Source organism: Nerophis ophidion, linkage group LG27 (genome assembly GCF_033978795.1).
Source record: "Nerophis ophidion isolate RoL-2023_Sa linkage group LG27, RoL_Noph_v1.0, whole genome shotgun sequence".
NCBI classification, from domain to species: Eukaryota; Metazoa; Chordata; class Actinopteri; order Syngnathiformes; family Syngnathidae; genus Nerophis; species Nerophis ophidion.
In genome coordinates, this window is record NC_084637.1 from 13,740 (window position 1) to 34,395 (window position 20,656).

At 40.6% G+C, this 20,656-nt stretch overlaps 1 protein-coding gene across 1 annotated transcript in view; it reads left to right on the forward strand.

Annotated features, from left to right (window-relative positions):
- Positions 1-481: 481 nt before the first annotated feature.
- Positions 482-20,656, forward strand: part of LOC133544043 (uncharacterized) — a gene marked incomplete at its 5' end in the record, with an annotated part of 87,243 nt that continues 67,068 nt past the window's right edge. The window contains 5 exons of the mRNA XM_061889068.1: positions 482-661; positions 5,073-5,262; positions 10,456-10,490; positions 14,888-14,967; positions 19,664-19,757. Coding sequence (XP_061745052.1) covers positions 482-661; positions 5,073-5,262; positions 10,456-10,490; positions 14,888-14,967; positions 19,664-19,757 — 579 coding nt within the window. The remainder of the gene's footprint in view (positions 662-5,072; positions 5,263-10,455; positions 10,491-14,887; positions 14,968-19,663; positions 19,758-20,656) is intronic.

Below are 20,656 nucleotides of genomic sequence, written 5' to 3' on the forward strand. Positions count from 1 at the left end.
ATTATTTAACTTCAAACTCAACTAGATGAGGTCATTCCTGGAGGAATCGGGTGTGAATGTTCCAATGCTGAAGTTGTAGTGAAATTTTGACAGAATTTAGTGTGAATGTTGGAGAGTTTGAATGTTCAAGAGTTTGAATTTCCAGGAAAAAATGTGGAAATTGTCCTGACAATGAGAAGAGTTTTGACGGTGGAAGTGTTTAGGAAAATGTGAAAAGACGAGTCAACATAAAAAGGGTGGAAATACGTAACAAAAAAAACGGGAATTCCTGGAAATGTATTGAACGTTGAAAAATGGTAGTTTGAATGTCCAGGATGGGTGGAATGTGATGATGATGAAATGGCTTGAAAATGTGAAAAATGTCCCGGAATTCTGGGAAATCTTAGAATTCTTGGAGTTTCTTAAGGGAAAGTCTGCGATTCCCAAATAGGCTGAAGAGTTTGAAGGTGGAACATGTTTTTTTCTGTCATCTCTCCTACAGAACTTTTATCCCCCAGCCTGGCAGCACTGACCCTGGGCTGCGACTCGGGGGATCTGGGCTCCTTGTCCCGAGTGCAGCTGCTCCTGCTGGACCGGATCGGACCGGTGACCCTGCACTCTCCCGTGGAGGACTATCTCCCGGACCAGACCAGACCTGTTGACGACATGCTGACGCCGTCAGGTACTTTAGATCCTTGGTTATCACTGTTAATTGGTTTTGGGCCTAACCATGGTCAATGAAATTCCACAAAGTAGGAATTATTGATTACCAATGGAATATATACACAAGCAGTTGTGTAAATGGTAAATAAAAAGAGAATACAATGATTTGCAAATCCTTTTCAACTTATATTCAATTGAATAGACTGCAAAGACAAGATATTTAACGTTTAAACCGAGAAACGTCGTTATTTTGTGCAAATTTAAGCTCATTTGGAATTTGATGCCTGCGAGATGTTCCAAAAAATACTGAGAACATTGAGGAATGCTCATCAAACACTTATTTGGAACATCCTACAGGTGAGCGGGCTGAATGGGAACAGGTGGGTGCCGTGATTGGGTATAAAAGTAGCTTCCATGAAATGCTCAGTCGGTCACAAACAAGAACGGGGCGAGGGTCACCACTTTGTCAACAAATGCGTAAGAAAATTGTTTGAGAACAACGTTTCTCAACCAGCTATTGCAAGGAATTTAGGGATTTAGGGATCACTCTGAACTAATAATACTCCTACTGTGGTTTCTTTCTCCAATCTGCAGTCGTGGTAAACTTCCATCCATATACTACTCTTTTAAACAGTTTTTTTCTACCAGCTGGCGGAAACGGAAATGCCCGTAACCGTGGCAACCGAAACCATAACAAGGGTTAAACAACTTAAATATGCACATTTCAGCTTCCCAAACAAAACGTAGTAAATAGAAACAAATAATAATAATAATAATAATAATAATCCCATAACATAAATGATCTCCAAAATGTAGAACTTAAAGAAACTATTGTATTAACATGCAAACCTTCAGAACAATGATAGTAGTTTTTTGTTTTCCCTTTTTGTGCCTTTGTGCCAAGTTTAGTGTATATGTTTGTTTTCCTAGAAGCTGATAATAATCCCATAACATAAATTATCTCCAAATTGTAGAATTTAAAGAAACTATTATATTAACATGCAAACCTTCAGAACAATGCTAGTAGTTTTTTGTTTTCCCTTTTTGTGCCTTTGTGCCAAGTTTAGTGTATATGTTTCTTTTCCTAGCAGCTGATAATAATCCCATAACATAAATTATCTCCAAAATGTAGAATTTAAATAAACTATTATATTAACATGCAAACCTTCAGAACAATGCTAGTAGTTTTTTGTTTTCCCTTTTTGTGCCTTTGTGCCAAGTTTAGTGTATATGTTTGTTTTCCTAGCAGTTTATAATAATCCCATAACATAAATTATCTCCAAAATGTAGAACTTAAAGAAACTATTATATTAACATGCAAACCTTCAGAACAATGCTAGTAGTTTTTTGTTTTCCCTTTTTGTGCCTTTGTGCCAAGTTTAGTGTATCTGTTTGTTTCCCTAGCAGCTGATAATAATCCCATAACATAAATCATCTCCAAAATGTAGAATTAAAAAAAAACTATTATATTAACATTCAAACCTTCAGAACAATGCTAGTAGTTTTTTGTTTTCCTTTTTGTGCCGTTGTGCCAAGTTTAGTGTATATGTTTCTTTTCCTAGCAGCTGATAATAATCCCATAACATAAATCATCTCCAAAATGTAGAATTTAAAAAAAACTATTATATTAACATTCAAACCTTCAGAACAATGCTAGTAGTTTTTTGTTTTCCTTTTTGTGCCTTCGTGCCAAGTTTAGTGTATATGTTTCTTTTCCTAGCAGCTGATAATAATCCCATAACATAAATTATCTCCAAAATGTAGAATTTAAAGAAACTATTATATTAACATGCAAACCTTCAGAACAATGCTAGTAGTTTTTTGTTTTCCCTTTTTGTGCCTTTGTGCCAAGTTTAGTGTATATGTTTGTTTTCCTAGCATCTGATAATAATCCCATAACATAAATTATCTCCAAAATGTAGAATTTAAAGAAACTATTATGTTAACATGCAACCCTTCAGAACAATGCTAGTAGTTTTTTTGTTTTCCCTTTTTGTGCCTTTGTGCCAAGTTTAGTGTATATGTTTGTTTTCCTAGCATCTGATAATAATCCCATAGCATAAATTATCTCCAAAATGTACAACTTAAAGAAACTATTATATTAACATGCAAACCTTCAGAACAATGCTAGTAGTTTTTTTGTTTTCCCTTTGTGTGCCTTTGTGCCAAGTTTAGTGTATATGTTTGTTTTCCTAGCATCTGATAATAATCCCATAACATAAATTATCTCCAAAATGTAGAACTTAAAGAAACTATTATATTAACATGCAAACCTTCAGAACAATGGTAGTAGTTTTTTTGTTTTCCCTTTTTGTGCCTTTGTGCCAAGTTTAGTGTATATGTTTTTTTTCCTAGAAGCTGATAATAATCCCATAACATAAATTATCTCCAAAATGTAGAACTTAAAGAAACTATTATATTAACATGCAAACCTTCAGAACAATGATAGTAGTTTTTTGTTTTCCCTTTATGTGCCTTTGTGCCAAGTTTAGTGTATATGTTTGTTTTCCTAGAAGCTGATAATAATCCCATAACATAAATCATCTCCAAAATGTAGAATTTAAAGAAACTATTATATTAACATGCAAACCTTCAGAACAATGCTAGTAGTTTTTTGTTTTCCCCTTTTGTGCATTTGTGCCAAGTTTAGTGTATATGTTTGTTTTCCTAGCATCTGATAATAATCCCATAACATAAATTATCTCCAAAATGTAGAATTTAAAGAAACTATTATATTAACATGCAAACCTTCAGAACAATGCTAGTAGTTTTTTGTTTTCCCTTTTTGTGCCTTTGTGCCAAGTTTTGTGCATCTGTTTGTACTCCTACCTTCCATGCTAGCGCCATTTGTTTGCCGTTCTGTTTAGCACCAGTGTTTTTGTTGTTAGCCTGTTTCGAGTCTTTTTTTCTTACCTCAAGCTGTGTTCTTGCCCGACGCATCCCCGGAGGAACAAATCCGGCATCGCTATGCCTCACAAGCTTAACAGATGTAACACAGTGGTGAACATGCCCTTTCCCAACTACTTTGGCACGTGTTGCAGCCATGAAATTCTAAGTTAATTATTATTTGCCCCAAAAAATAAATTTTATGAGTTTGAACATCAAATATGTTGTCTTTGTAGTACATTCAACTGAATATGGGTTGAAACGAATTTACAAATTATGGTATTCTGTTTATATTTACACAATTTCCCAACTCATATGGAAACGGGGTTTGTACATCAAGCAAGAATGCGAAATAATTCCACCTGAAAAGCTTCATAAATGTGTCTCCTCAGTTCCCGAAGGTTTACTGAGCGTTTTTAAAAGGAAAGGCCATGTAACCCAGTGGTAAAATTACCCCTGTGACCACTTTTTTGCAATGTTTTCAATCATCAATCAATCAATCAATGTTTATTTATATAGCCCCAAATCACAAATGTCGCAAAGGACTGCACAAATCATTACGACTACAACATCCTCGGAAGAACCCACAAAAGGGCAAGGAAAACTCACACCCAGTGGGCAGGGAGAATTCACATCCAGTAGGACGCCAGTGACAATGCTGACTATGAGAAACCTTGGAGAGGACCTCAGATGTGGGCAACCACCCCCCCTCTAGGGGACCGAAAGCAATGGATGTCGAGCGGGTCTAACATGATACTGTGAAAGTTCAATCCATAGTGGCTCCAACACAGCCGCGAGAGTCCAGTTCAAAGCGGATCCATGACAGCAGCGAGAGTCCCGTCCACAGGAGACCATCTCAAGCGGAGGCGGATCAGCAGCGTAGAGATCTCCCCAATCGATACAGGCGAGCGGTCCATCCTGGGTCCCGACTCTGGACAGCCAGTACTTCATCCATGGTTATCGGACCGGACCCGCTCCACAATGGAGGGGGGGACATAGGAGAAAGAAAAGAAGCGGCAGATCAACTGGTCTAAAAAGGAGGTCTATTTAAAGGCTAGAGTATACAGATGAGTTTTAAGGTGAGACTTAAATGCTTCTACTGAGGTAGCATCTCAAACTGTTACCGGGAGGGCATTCCAGAGTACTGGAGCCCTAACGGAAAACGCTCTATAGCCCGCAGACTTTTTTTGCTGCCATTGCAGTGTGAACGTGAAATATCTTGTCTTTTCAGTCTATTCAATTTAATATAAGTTGAAAAGGATTTGCGAATCATTTTATTCTCTTTTTAGTTACCATTTACACAAGGTGACAACGTCAAAGCTTTTGTCTCTCCGAGCGATCAAAACGTGTTCACAATACAAACAGTTTAGTCTCAAGAACAAGCATTCTCCTTTGAAGTTTGTTTATGGAAATGTGATTTGTGTCTGGTGGGGGGGAGAAGCAAAAAAGTTCAGTATTTCGCCGTCTGCCGTGTCAGCAATCTCAGCGGCGTCGTCCACCCTCCCACGGTTTTGGCAGTTTGAGCGAGATGGTTTGATAAGCAGAAACCGTCACTTTGATAGCAGGGCGGGTGAGTCGGCGTCTCTGCGGCTCCGCCTCGCGTCTGGGGGCCGGCCTTCAGTGCGAGGTGTCGGAGGGCGGAGGACGGCTTTTACTGGCGTCAAACGGCTCACCTCGCATTCCCTCCCCCTTCTTCTCCTCCAGGCGCTTAACAGCTTTTTCCTCGCCAAGAGGGTGTGGCTGCCTATTGAGGGGGAATATGGGGATGTTCCATATTAATAAAGATCAAACCGCTCCGGTGGATCATTAACCCGGGAAAGTCCGCCCCGTAGACTGACTGCTCAGAACCACTCGAAAAGCTCCTAATGTTTAACAAGGTCCGAGGCTCGGTGTGGAGAAATGTGTTTGTGGACGAGGCTCGATAACAAGAATCATGTGATGGATTGGAGGAAAAGTAGCAAAAGAAGTAGTACACAGTAGTAATAAACAGTAGTAGGGTCATAACTAGGATTTTGTCGTTGTTGTTTGTTGAGTACGCGAAGTTGTCACGTTGTGTAAATGGTAAATAAAAAGAGAATACAATGATTAGCAAATTATTTTTAACTTACCGTATTTCCTTGAATTGCCGCCGGGTATATAGTATGCACCTGTCTAGAATTACTGCCGGGTCAAACTCGCTTCGCAAAATATTATTTTTATTAGCGCATGCCTGGAATTTCCGCCTGGTTCAAACTCGTTTCGCCAAATATTTAGCATATGCCTACAATTTCCGCAGGGTCAAACTCGTCACGTGTGACACTTCACCTATCATCATTTTCAAAATGGAGGAGGCTGATTTCAATAATTTGAAATCACATAAAGGGAAGAAAATTAAGAGCTATTCAGTAAGATTTAAGATCCAAGTTGTTGAATATGCTAAAAAGAACAGTAAGCAGCTGTTTTATTAATATACCGTAGCTGCGTGTGTCAAATATGAGTCATTAAATGACTCCCGCCTCCTGGTGGTAGAGGCCGCTAGTGATCCTTCTTGCGACTACTCGGCTGCAGAAGAAGTGACAAAAAGCAGCAAGAGTTTATTTTTTCCTCTCGCTTGCACTTTTAACATGGAGGATTACATATCTAAAATAAAACTGTTTTCTAAACTGGACTTTCAATCGAAGCAGGAGGTAATAAAGGAAGATCTCCATCGAGACAGAGAGACTTTTAAAACTGAAGAAAGATAAGGAAGACTTCTATAAACAAGTTATCGATGCTTTTGATCAGAAGGAGCTGTCATGGAATTCATTTATAAGTAAAGGTAAGACCATAATAACGTTTTTTTAATTAAATGTGCTTTTCATGATCCTTACATAACACTCAAATTTATAAGAGCAGGCCTAAATTTACCGCATGCCTTTGGAAAGCGCCGGAGTGAAAAGAAGTTTTAAAATAATAAGCGCCCCGGCGGCAATTCAAGGAAATACGGTATGTTCAATCGAATAGACTGCAAAGACAAGATATTTAACGATCACATTGAGAAACGTTGTTATTCTTTGCAAATATTAGCTCATTTTGAATTTCATGCCTGCGACATGTTTAAAAATAAAACTGAGAAAGTTGGAGGAATGCTCATCAAAGCTGCAGCAAAACTGGGTGTGCCAGGACCGGCTTCGAGCTGCTGATGGCTGGTTGCTGTCACCGCCGCGAGCACAATTGCCAGTGCCGTCAGTGGGTCGGCCTCCTCCGCCTCTGGTGGTTCGGCCATGTTGGGCGCCAAATTGTGGAATTTTCTTCCCTCAAGGTTCCTCGGACCACCAAGCACTGACATGAGAGCCTGGATCAGGTTCACAATATGGTTGTAATTTGCAAAAATTGTCTTGCTTTTCAGCAATTATTTTTTGTCTGTCTGTCTCTCGCTCTCGCTCTTGCTCCAACTCCAACACCTCTCTTCTCTCCGGCTGCTGCCTTTTAACAGAGCGACAGGTGATTAGATAATCAGGCCCAGGTGGGTCATTTATGCACCTCTCGCTGATATCGAAGCCGGTCCTGGCATACCACGTTTCGCTGCAGGTCCGCAGACCACGCCTCCCTCCACACCCAGCATCTGTAATGGTATGGGGGTTTATTAGTGCCCAAGGCATGGGTGACTTACACATCTGTGAAGGCACCATTAATGCTGAAAGGTACATACAGGTTTTGGAGCAACATATGTTGCCATCCAAGCAACGATATCAGGGACGCCCCTGCTTATTTCAGCCAAAAAATGCCTTATGGTAGTACTGTATAAGATATTAATAGTAGTACGCATACATAGAGCACACCTGCTTCTCTTAAAGGGGGACTTATTACCCAAAGCCAACTGTTTTTACCTATTGATACATGCTTTTGTGTATTTGGGATCTGCATATTGAAAGATATTTATAAAACTATGTTGCCTTCCTTCATATTTTGTCCAATTTTCCCCAAATGTGACATCAGCGGATAATGCCATATATGGTAGCAATACCATATATGGAAATTAATTCAATATGCTTTGAGTCTGCGATTTAGTCCGACAATGTTATCAATAAGTTCCTTCTTTTTCCCTATCCTCTTGTTTTGGTGCAGACTGGCTCGTACATGCACATTTATCCTCCGCTATTGCCATTTCTACCTATTATTTTGTCAACATAATAAAGGACAAACTGTAAAAATTGTTCACTTACTGTCAATATCTGCTTATTTTCTGTTTCAACATGTTCTATCTACACTTCTGTTAAAATGTAATAATGACTTATTTTTCTCGTCGTTGATACTGTACATTAGTTTTGGATGATACCACACATTTGGGTATCGATCCGATACCAAGTAGTTACAGGATCATTCATTGGTCATATTCAAAGTCCTCATGTGTCCAGGGACGTATTTTTTGAGTTTATAAACATGATATAAACGGAAAAAAATGTTGTGATCCAAAAACATATTGATATAATCATAGTAGTATCGACTTGATACGCTCCTGTACTTGGTATCATTACAGTGGATGTCATGTGTAGATCCACCCATGGCGTTTGTTTACATTGTGACGGCGGTGAGCTGTTGTTTCCTCCTACGGTGTGTAGCGAAGCATGTGTAGCTATTCCTCGTCCTCCAGTGATAACGATACTTGGAAGAAACTTAGTTTTTTGTTGCCATGGAGGCCAGGATTAATGATTTAGAAGTGAGCTAAAACACTGCCGACTGGTGACGCATGTTGGGCGCTAAAAAAAATCCTAGTTTGTGAACCCGTTCTCAAACAAAGGCAATAAAAACGATTCCGATTCTGATTCTGATTTCTGATTCGAACTCGCTAGCCATCTCTTAAAGCTCATCTTCCTCAGGGTGTTTCAGTGTTACAACTTCACCTTTATCTTCACTTTTTACACCAAAACGTGTCTGTCCTCCCTTTTCTGTCTACACACTGTGTCTGCTTGTAAGTACTCCGTGTGTGTGCGCTGCCGAACATACTCCTCTGCTTGTAAAACCAGCAATTTCACATGGTATTTTTTAGAAGCGGTATAGTACTGAATATGATTCATTAGTATCGCGGTACTATCATCATCATCATCATCGGCGGTCACTCGAAATAGTATGACGATCCTCCTGGTAGGGGTGTATCCCTTTATGGATAATACCTGTGATTGACTTTGTTATACGTGGGGAGACTGGTGCACAGACGATCACCGCACGATCCTTGACAGAATTGGGTCAGGGTCCAAGACAACTGGGGACCCTTTTCTGCTGCAGCCTCCCCCTGCTTTCCAGCCATTGTAGTAGTTCTTAAATCTACCGTCTTCCACCGGCTAGGGGGCAGTCAGGTACTAGGCCTTTGCCAAGGACCACCTGGGGTAACAGTAGTAAAGGGGTTAACCGCCTAGAGCAGGGGTCACCAACACGGTGCCCGCGGGCACCAGGTCGCCCGTAAGGACCAGATGAGTCGCCCACTGGCCTGTTCTAAAAATAGCTCAAATAGCAGCACTTACCAGTGAGCTGCCTCTATTTTTTTTTATTGTATTTATTTACTAGCAAGCTGGTCTCGCTTTGCTGGACATTTTTAATTCTAAGAGAGACAAAACTCAAATAGAATTTGAAAATCCAAGAAAATATTTGAAAGACTTGGTCTTCACTTGTTTAAATAAATTCATTTTTTTTTTTTTACTTTGCTTCTTATAACTTTCAAAAAGACAATTTAAGAGAAAAAAATACAACTTTAAAAATGATTTTAGGATTTTTAAACACATATACCTTTTTACCTTTTGAATTCCTTCCTCTTCTTTCCTGACAATTTAAATCAATGTTCAAGTATTTTTTTTTTTTTTTTGGTAAAGAATAATGAATACATTTTAACTTAATTCTTAATTTTAGCTTCTGTTTTTTCGACGAAGAATATTTGTGAAATATTTCTTCAAACTTATTATGATTAAACTTCAAAAAAATTATTCTGGCAAATCAAGAAAATCTTTCAAATCAAATTTAAATCTTATTTCATAGTCTTTTGAATTTATTTTGAAATTTTTGTTCTGGAAAATCTAGAAGAAATAATAATTTGTCTTTGTTAGAAATATAGCTTGGTCCAATTTGTTATACATTCTAACAAAACGCGGACTTGATTTTAACCTATTTAAAACATGTCATCAAAATTCTAAAATTAATCTTAATCATGAAAAATTACTAATGATGTTCCATAATTTTTTTTTTATTTTTTTTTTCAAAAAGATCCGAATTATCTAGTTTTTTGGGGGGGTTTTTTTCGGTTGAATTTTTTATTTTAAAGAGTCGAAATTGAAGATAAACTATGTTTATCTTCAAAGTGTTTCAGAATTTAATTTTAATTTTTTTTTCCTGTTTTCTCGTCTTTTAAACCGTTCAATTAAGTGTTTTTTTCATCATTTATTCTTTACAAAAAAACCTTCCCTAAAAGGGAAAAAATGTACGATGGAATGACAGATAGAAATACCCATTTTTATATGTATATATATATATATATATATATATATATATATATATATATATATATATATATATATATATATATATATATATATATATATATATTAAAGGTAAATTGAGCAAATTGGCTATTTCTGGTAATTTACTTAAGTGTGTATCAAACTGGTAGCCCTTCGCATTAATCAGTACCCAAGCTCTTGGTTTCAAAAAGGTTGGTGACCCCTGTCCTAGTACCCCAAGACCCCAAAGAGGAGCCTCCACTTTAATGGCCACTTTAACGTCATGCCCAGGACATATTCCGGTACTACACTAGTACCAGTGCAACCCTAAGCAAACCTATTTGTTTCTAAACAAAGAGTACGTTATGGACGCTGTTATGGGCGTTAAGGACGGTGCACAAACAAGATGCCATTATGCGCACGTTAGACGTGTGTCTCATTCTGGGACTATTTACCATCGGCTTGTCTTTCCTCTTTCCAGAACAATGTTTGCACCTGGCACGCTCCTGCAGACAGGTGCTCCTCTTTGACTCCAGCCGCTGCCATTGTTTGCTCACAGATTACAAACCATAATTTGCTGCAGCATTACTCATATCTGTGCACACACACGCCGCCACAAAGATAAAATGTGTGTGTGTGTGTGTGTGCGTGTGTGTGTGTGTGTGTGTGTGTGTGTGTGTGTGTGTGTGTGTGTGTGTGTGTGTGTGTGTGTGTGTGTGTGTGTGTGTGTGTGTGTGTGTGTGTGCCAGAGGCAATAATTTATGCACACACACACACACACACACACTGGTTATTATTTGAATTCGGGACTTGTGGGGACCACCCTTTCTACAGGTTGTGGAGGCATAAAAAAAATGTTAGCTCATACACGTCTTTAAATAAAGTAATGTGCTGATCATACTTACTGGGGACCCTGGGGGAAAAGCGTTAATTTGGTTCATGGGGACCAAATTTAAATCATTTTGCATAGTTAACACACATTTGTACGTGACTACTGAGGACCATTTAAAAAAAAAAGTTCAAATGAAATATGGCATGATATTTAGAATACAGCACTACAGCTGTCCTCTTATAGGACAGGTGGAGGTGATAACTATACACGGAAGAAGTGTGAGTGGAGCAGCGAGTGCAGTACCAGCCACAGCCCGATGAGGGGGCTGCTGTGCAAATGTCCCACACTCAAACCAACCAGTAAACATGTTTTATGGGCCAAAGCTTAAAAATCACTTGGGCATCTTCAGAATGGATCTGACTATCAGGGGACCTGGTTTTTTTGTCCCCATACTGTCGGAGGTCCCCTTAAGGTGACTGTGTAAAATGAGCGATGTCCCCATTAAGTCAGCATTGACAGAACACACACACACACACACACACACACACACACACACACTGGTTGTCAATTGGAATAGGGACCAAGTTTTCATCATGACTTGTGGGGACCACCCTTTCTACAAGTTGTGAAGGCATAAAAAAAATGTTAGCTCATACACGTCTTTAAATCTCTAGATTGATGAAGTAATGTGCTGATCATACTAACTGAGGACCCTGGGGGAAAAGAGTTGATATGGTTCATGGGGACCAAATTTAAATCATTTTGCATAGTTAACACACATTTGTACGTGACTACTGAGGACCGTTTAAAAAAATTTTTTTTAAATTAAATATGACATGATCCTCAGAATACAGCACTACAGCTGTCCTCTTATAGGACAGGTGGGGATGATTAACTATACACGGAAGAAGTGTGAGCGGAGCAGCGAGTGCAGTACCAGCCACAGCCCGATGAGGGGGCTGCTGTGCAAATGTCTCACACTCAAACTAACCAGTAAACATGTTTTCTGGGCCAAACTTTACAAATCACTTAGGCATCTCCAGAATGGATCTGACTATCAGGGGGCCTGTTATTTTTTTGTCCCCATACCGTCAGAGGTCCCCTTAAGGTGACTGTGTAAACAGAACGATGTCCCCATTAAGTCAGCATTGACAGAACACACACACACACACACACACACACACACATACACACTGGTTGTCAATTGGAATGGGGACCAAGTTTTCATCATGACTTGTGGGGACCACCCTTTCTACAAGTTGTGAAGGCATAAAAAAAATGTTAGCTCATACACGTCTTTAAATCTCTAGATTGATGAAGTAATGTGCTGATCATACTAACTGAGGACCCTGGGGAAAAAGAGTTAATATGGTTCATGGGGACCAAATTTAAAATCATTTTGCATAGTTAACACACATTTGTACGTGACTATTGAGGACCGTTTAAAAAAATTGTTTTTAAATTAAATATGACATGATCCTCAGAATACAGCACTACAGCTGTCCTCTTATAGGACAGGTGGAGGTGATTAACTATACACGGAAGAAGTGTGAGCGGAGCAGCGAGTGCAGTACCAGCCACAGCCCGATGAGGGGGCTGCTGTGCAAATGTCTCACACTCAAACTTACCAGTAAACATGTTTTCTGGGCCAAAGTTTAAAAATCACTTGGGCATCTTCAGAATGGATCGGACTATCATTTAAAAAGGTTTCCCTTTAGGCAGGGGTCCCCAAAGTTTTTGATTCGGGGGCCGCATTGGGTTAAGAAAATTTAGCCGGGGGCCGGGCTGTAAAATATATATCAGGTCAGGGAATAACACAGAAACTATTTCATCCCTACAAGTCTGTTTCCCTGGTTTCCCTGCTCTTCAGGGAATTTTATAATAACATAGGCTCCAGCACCCCACGCGACACCGAAAGGGATAAGCGGTAAAAAAAATGGATGCATATATAATAACAATCCCCTGAAGAGCAGGGAAACCTGCGGAACAGGGGATTTTATAATAAAATATATTATAAAATCCCCTGAAGAGCAGGGCAATCTGCAAAACAGGCTTGTAGGGATGAAATAGCCCCTGTGTTTTTTCCTGACCTCACATATATTCCGGTATTGAGCAATGTATAACGGATAAACCACCTTAACCTTGTTTATATACCGTATTTCCTTGAATTTCCTTAAAACCTCTTCCCACTCCGGTGTTTACCAAAGGCATGTGGTAAAGGCAAGCATGCGCTAATTATTTTAAAACCTCTTCGCACTCCGGCGCTTGCTAAAGGCATGTGGTAAATTTAGGCCTGCACCTATAAATTTGAGTGTGATGTAAGGATACCATCATGAAAAGCACATTGAATAAAAAAAACATTATTATGGTCTTACCTTTACTTATAAATGAAGTCCATGCGCAGCTCCTTCTGATCAAAAGCATCGATAACTTGTTTATAGAAGTCTTCCTTAACTTTCTTCAGTTTTAAAAGTCTCTCTGTCTCGATGGAGATCTTCCTTTATTACCTCCTGCTTCGATTGAAAGTCCAGTTTAGAAAACTGTTTTATTTTAGATATGTAATCCTCCATGTTAAAAGTGCAAGCGAGAGGAAACAAATAAACTTTTGCTGCTTGTTGTCACTTCTTCTGCAGCCGAGTAGTCAAAAGAAGGATCACTAGCGCCCTCTACCACCAGGAGGCGGGAGTCATTTAATGACTCATATTTGACACACGCAGCTACGGTATATTAATAAAACATTGCTGCTTACTGTTCTTTTTAGCATATTCAATAGCTGGGACCATAAATCCTACTGAATAGCTCTTAATCTTCTTCCCTTTATGCGATTTCAAATGATTGAAATCAGCCTCCTCCATTTTGAAAATGATGACAGGTGAAGTGTCAATCGTGACGTGACGAGTTTGACCCGGCTGAAATTGTAGGCATATGCTAATTATTTGGCGAAACGAGTTTGACCCGGCGGAAATTCTAGACATGCGGTAATAAAAATAATATTTTGCGAAACGAGTTTGACCCGGCAGTAATTCTAGGCAGGTGCATACTATATACCCGGCGAATACGGTATATATATAAATATATATATATATATATATATATATGTATATATATATATATATATATTATTCTGAGCGCAATGATGTCACAGGAAAATGCATTTTTAAATTATATGATTTGCCTGTGCGGCTAGGAGACACCGAGAGTAACAAGCAGTATAAAATGGATTAGAAAGGACAGATTTAGAAAAATTTTAAATACAAAAATAAAATTCAAATTCAAATACTTTAACTTGGGACTTGCCGTGGGCCAAATTTTGGACGCTGGGGCTTGGGGACGCCTGCCTTTAGGGGCAATGGTCCCCAACCTTTTTGTAGCTGCTTGATAATTTGTCCCGCGGCCCGGCGTGGGGGGGGGATTTTTTTTGTGTGTGTGTGTGTGTGTTTGTGACAAAAAACTAGGCTTTTTGGTTTGGTGCACTAATTGTAAGTGTAATTTGTGTTTTTATGTTGATTTAATAAAAATAAAAAATAAATAAAAAAAATAAAAAAATTAATACAACATTTTTCTGTGGCCCGATACCAATCGAGCCGCGGCCCGTTGGTTGTTGACCACTGCTTTAGGGCCTTTTTTTTTTTCTCTTTGTCATGAAAAAGGGACGTTTTTGTCCTGAAAAGGGAGGTTTTTGTGGTTGGTGCACTAATTCTAAGTGTATATCGTGTTTTTTCCTTGATTCATTAATTTTTTTAAATCTTTTTTTTCTAAATAAAAATGAATTAAAAAATTCTTCTGCGGCCCGGTACCAATTGGACAGCGGCCCGGTGGTTGGTGACCACTGTTTTAGGGTACCTGTTTTTTCTTAGAGGTCCCCTGAAGGTGAGTGTGTAAACAGACCCATGTCCCCATTAAGTCCGAATTGCCAGAACACACACACACACACACACACACACACACACACACACACACACGCAGACACACACCTGCCTGATACAACCGCACACAAATGACTTCCTGCACTGCATTGACGTTGTTGTTGTGTGCCCCCCCCCCCCCCCCGCCCCCTCCGTCCCATACCTCCCTTTGTCAGGCCCTCGGGGGCCCCTCACAGCGGGCCACCTCCCTGAACACTGCGACTCGGCGTGGAAGGTTCCAGGAGACGACAAGTTGGTGAGTTCCCCCGCACACATTGTCATGTTGCTTTCGGACGCGTGCCTTTTCTAAAAAAAAAAAAAAAAAAAAAAAAAAAAGAACCCCGCCCTTTATAAACTTGGCTTTGACAAACAAGAAGTAATAAAAGGGAGGCGGGCGGCGTGCAGCAGGTGTGTGTTTAACCCGTCACGGCCTTTACTGTCGCCTCGGGGTCGCTCTGCTCGAGACGCTTTCCGGGGTTCTTCTGCAGGATGCGGCGGCGTTAGACTGAGGGGTGAGAGGTCACGCGGGCCGGGCTGCAGCGGAATGGACGCAGGTGCGCCACGTGACGCGCCGTTAATCTCCCCTTTATGACGCCGAAAAATAGCGTGAATGGAAAGCCCCTCCCCCCCTCACGGAGGCATTTACTTACGGCGGCGTGTTTATCGCGGCGACTGGCGGGAGGCTTTTCTTTATGCGGAAAGTTTTAACGGAACGGCGGGGTCGAATCGGCGGGGTTGCTAAGCAACCAGGGAGCCACGGGTACCGTTTAAAAACCCCTTTAATGTTTTGGGCTAAAAGATAACATATTAACTTGATCAATTGGTAATCCAATACAGTAGTCCCTCACTAATTGGTAGTGATAATTGTCAAATTTGTAATAATTGTGTATATATATGTATATATATCCATCCATTCATCCATTTTCTGCCGCTTATTCTCTATTGGGGATGCGGGGGGCGCTGGTGCCTATCTCAGCTACAATCGGGCGGAAGGCGGGGTACACCCTGGGCAAGTCGCCCACTCATCCCAAATAAATAAATATATACATATATATATATATATATATATATATATATATATATATATATATATATATATATATATATATATATATATATATATATATATATATACACGTTTGTAGTACCCGCACTCTTTTAGTATGAAGCCACGCTGTTGTAACAAGTGGTTTGGCATTTCCCTGCTGAAATAAGCAGGGGCGCCCATGATAACTTTGCTTGGATGTTGCTCCAAAACCAGTATGTATGTACCTTTCAGCATTAATAGTGCCTTCACAGATGTGTAAGTAACCCATGCCTTGGGCACTAATACAACCCCATACCATCACACATGCTGACTTTTCAACTTTGCGCCTATAACAATCCGGATGGTTCTTTTTCTCTTTGTTCCGGAGGACACAACATCCACAGTATCTAAAAACAATTTCAAATGTGGACTCGTCAGACCACGAAACACTTTTCCACTTTGCATCAGTCCATCTTAGATGAGCTTGGGCCCAGAAAAAACCAACAGCATTTCTGGGTGTTGTTGATAAATAGCTTTCACTTTGCATAGTAGAGTTTTAACTTGCACTTACAGATGTAGCGACCGACTGTAGTTACTGATAGTGTTTTTCTAAAGTGTTCCTGAGCACATGTGGTTATATCCTTTACACGCTGATGTTGGTTTTTGACACAGTACCGCCTGAGGGCTCGAAGGTTTATACTATCAAGACTTACGTGCAGGGATTTCTCCAGATCCTCTGAACCTTTTCATGATATTACAGATTGTAGATGGTGAAATCCCTAAATTTGTTATGATCCGCTGCCTGGATCCTCACATATTCTAGTTTGGTTCCATTTTTTGTATCTATTCTGTTGTTTGACTTCCGTAGTTCCTGTTTCTTCTGTCACCATGGTTGCTTATTAGTTTCACCTGCCCTTTGCTTTCGACGCACACCTATTGTTGCTAATCACCATCCTTAATTAAGCCAGCACTTTCTGTTCATTCACTCTCGGATCGTAATTTGCTTTCATGCAACAAGTGACGACTGCTTTCTATGTTAGCTTTCGCGCTACGCCTTATTTATCCATAGCTCTCAAGCTAGTCATTTTTGTTTTCCCTTTTTGTGCTTTTGTGCCAAGTTTAAGTGTTGCTGTTTGTTTCCTTACCTCCCATGCTAGCGCCTTTTGTTTACCTTTTCTGCCTAGCACCAGTGTTTTTGTTCTTAACCTGTTTTCGAGTTTAATAAATCTTCATTTCTTACCATACGCTTTGTTCTTGCCCGAACGCTTCCACGGAAGAAGAAATCTGGCATCACTATGCCCAGCAAGCGTCACTGAATTCCTGGCAATAGCTGGTTAATAAATGTTGTTCTCAAACAACTTGCTCTCGCATTTATTGACAAAGCGGTGACCCTGCTTTCTATGCTAGCTTTCGCGCTACGCCTTATTTATCCCTAGCTCTCATGGTAGTCGTTTTTGTTTTCCCTTTTTGTGCTTTTTTGGCAAGTGTAAGCGTTTCTGTTTGTTTCCCTAGCTCCCATGCTTGCGCCTTTTGTTTGCCTTTTCTGCCTAGCACTAGTGTTTTTGTTCTTAGCCTGTTTTCGAGTTTAATAAATCTTCTTTTTTTACCATATGCTGTGATCTGGCCCGAACGCATCCACGGAAAAACCAATCCGGCATCACTATGCCCAGTGAGCGTCACAAAATTCCTGGAAATAGCTGGTTAATAAATGTTGTTCTCAAACAACTTGCTCTCGCATTTGTTGACAAAGCGGTGACCTTGCTTTCTATGCTAGCTTTCGCGCTACGCCTTATTTATCCCTAGCTCTCATGCTAGTCGTTTTTGTTTTCCCTTTTTGTGCTTTTGTGCCAAGTGTAAGCGTTCCTGTTTGTTTCCCTAGCTCCCATGCTAGCGCCTTTTGTTTGCCTTTTTCTGCCTAGCACTAGTGTTTTTGTTCTTAACCTGTTTTCGAGTTTAATAAATCTTAATTTCTTACCATACGCTTTGTTCTTGCCCGAACGCATCCACGGAAGAACAAATCCGGCATCACTATGCCCAGCAAACGTCACAAAATTCCTGGCAATAGCTGGTTGAGAAATGTTGTTCTCAAACAACTTGCTCAGGCATTTGTTGACAAAGCGGTGACCCTGCTTTCTATGCTAGCTTTCGCGCTACGCCTTATTTATCCCTAGCTCTCATGCTAGTTGTTTTTGTTTTCCCTTTTTGTGCTTTTGTGCCAAGTGTAAGCGTTTCTGTTTGTTTCCATAGCTCCCATGCTAGCGCCTTTTGTTTGCCTTTTCTGCCTAGCACTAGTGTTTTTGTTCTTAACCTGTTTTCGAGTTTAATAAATCTTCGTTTCTTACCCTACGCTTTGTTCTTGCCCGAACGCATCAACGGAAGAACAAATCCGGCATCACTATGCCCAGCAAGCGTCACAAAATTCCTGGCAATAGCTGGTTGAGAAATGTTGTTTTCAAACAACTTGCTCTCGCATTTGTTGACAAAGCGGTGACCCTGCTTTCTATGCTAGCTTTCGCGCTACGCCTTATTTATCCCTAGCTCTCATGCTAGTCATTTTTGTTTTCCATTTTTGTGCTTTTTTGCCAAGTGTAAGCGTTCCTGTTTGTTTCCTTAGCTCCCATGCTAGCGCCTTTTGTTTGCCTTTTCTGCCTAGCACCAGTGTTTTTGTTCTTAGCCTGTTTTTGAGTTTAATAAATCTTCATTTCTTACCACACGCTTTGTTCTTGCCCGAACGCATCCACGGAAGAACAAATCTGGCATCACTATGCCCAGCAAGCGTCACAAAATTCCTGGCAATAGCTGGTTGAGAAATGTTGTTCTCAAACAACTTGCTCAGGCATTTGTTTACAAAGCGGTGACCCTGCTTTCTATGCTAGCTTTCGCGCTACGCCTTATTTATCCCTAGCTCTCATGCTAGTCGTTTTTTCCCCCTTTTTGCCAAGTGTAAGCGTTCCTGTTTGTTTCCCTAGCTCCCATGCTAGCGCCTTTTGTTTGCCTTTTCTGCCTAGCACCAGTGTTTTGTTCTTAGCCTGTTTTCGAGTTTAATAAATCTTCATTTCTTACCACACACTTTGTTCTTGCCCGAATGCATCCATGGAAGAACAAATCTGGCATCACTATGCCCAGCAAGCGTCACAAAATTCCTAGCAATAGCTGGTTGAGAAATGTTGTTCTCAAACAACTTGCTCTCGCATTTGTTGACAAAGCGGTGACCTTGCTTTCTATGCTAGCTTTCGCGCTACGCCTTATTTATCCCTAGCTCTCATGCTAGTCATTTTTGTTTTCCATTTTTGTGCTTTTTTGCCAAGTGTAAGCGTTCCTGTCTGTTTCCCTAGCTCCCATGCTAGCGCCTTTTGTTTGCCTTTTCTGCCTAGCACCAGTGTTTTTGTTCTTAGCCTGTTTTCGAGTTTAATAAATCTTCATTTCTTACCACACACTTTGTTCTTGCCCGAACGCATCCACGGAAGAACGAATCCGACATCACTATGCCCAGCAAGCGTCACAAAATTCCTGGCAATAGCTGGTTGAGAAATGTTGTTCTCAAACAACTTGCTCAGGCATTTGTTGACAAAGCGGTGACCCTCGCCCCATCCTTGTTTGTGAACGACTGAGCATTTCACGGAAGTCACTGTTCACCTGTGGGACGTTCCTAATAGGCGTTTGATGAGCATTCCTCAACATTCTCGTTCGTTTTTGCCACTTGTGCCAGCTTTTTTGAAACATGCTGAGCTAATGTTTGCAAAAAATAACATTTACCAGTTGGAATGTTAAATATCTTGTCTTTGCAGTCTATTCAATTGAATATAAGTTGAAAATAATTAGTTGTATTCTCTTTTTATTTACCATTTACACAACGTGACAACTTCACCGCTTTTGGGTTTTGTATTTTCCTTCCATTTTAACGTTGCTGTGTCGATGTTCGCAGGACTGGTCTGCAGGAGCTTCCAGGTGTCCTTCCCCGGGCGCCATGAGGAGGAGTCTCTCACAAGACGGTCCCCCATCCAGCGACATGGACCACGGTGAGGTTCGCCTTCCAAGCGTCACGTGGTCTTTCCCAGCCCGTGTTAATCAACACCGGGTTGTCTCCACCGTCAGCGTTTGATCCCCCGGAAATCTCCGCTTTAATTGGCGCCATTGTCCCCTTCGCCGTCGGCGCAGGGTTTGGCTTTCGCTCACCTGCGGTACACTTAAGCCGGCTAAATCCCCGCCGCACCGGCCAGGGCGCTGTCTCGCCACCTTCACCTGCGCCGCCGCCTTGTGTACGTGCGTGTTGGACAGGGATTGTGTCGGGGAAACCAGGGAGGAGGTCAGGAACGCCATGGAAATGGTCTCCCACGCACATCTGTCACAAGGCGCTCTCGGTCACGGCGCTGCGGAACCTAATGGTCCGTGCTGGGCTCCGGCGTCTTGTTGCATCCATCATTGTGTGAACGCTCCACAACATTCACACATTTGCTTTTCTACGCCACAATTCATCTATTTATTCAACGGGACAAGAGGTAGAAAAATGGATGGATGAAACTTTTTCTTTTTCTCTGGATTTTGGCGCGCTTACATTCCACATTTTTCACCCGATTCAAACCGTTCCAACTTTAAACTGTTCAGCCTATTCAAGAATTTGCAGACTTTCCCTTGAAAAAATCCAAAAATTCCCAGATTTTCCGGAATTCCAGGTTTTCCCGGGTCATTTTTCCCATTCAAAATGAATAGGCCATTTTTTTTTATTTCCACCATTTCTACATTTTTTAACCAATTCGAACCATTCCACCTTCAACACGTTCCACAATTCTGGACATTCAAACTATAATTTTTCCAAGTTCAGAAAAATTCCAGGATTTTCCAGAATTCCAGGTTTTCCCGGGACATTTTTCCCATCCAAAATGAATTGTCCATTTTTCAAACTTCCACCATTTCCACA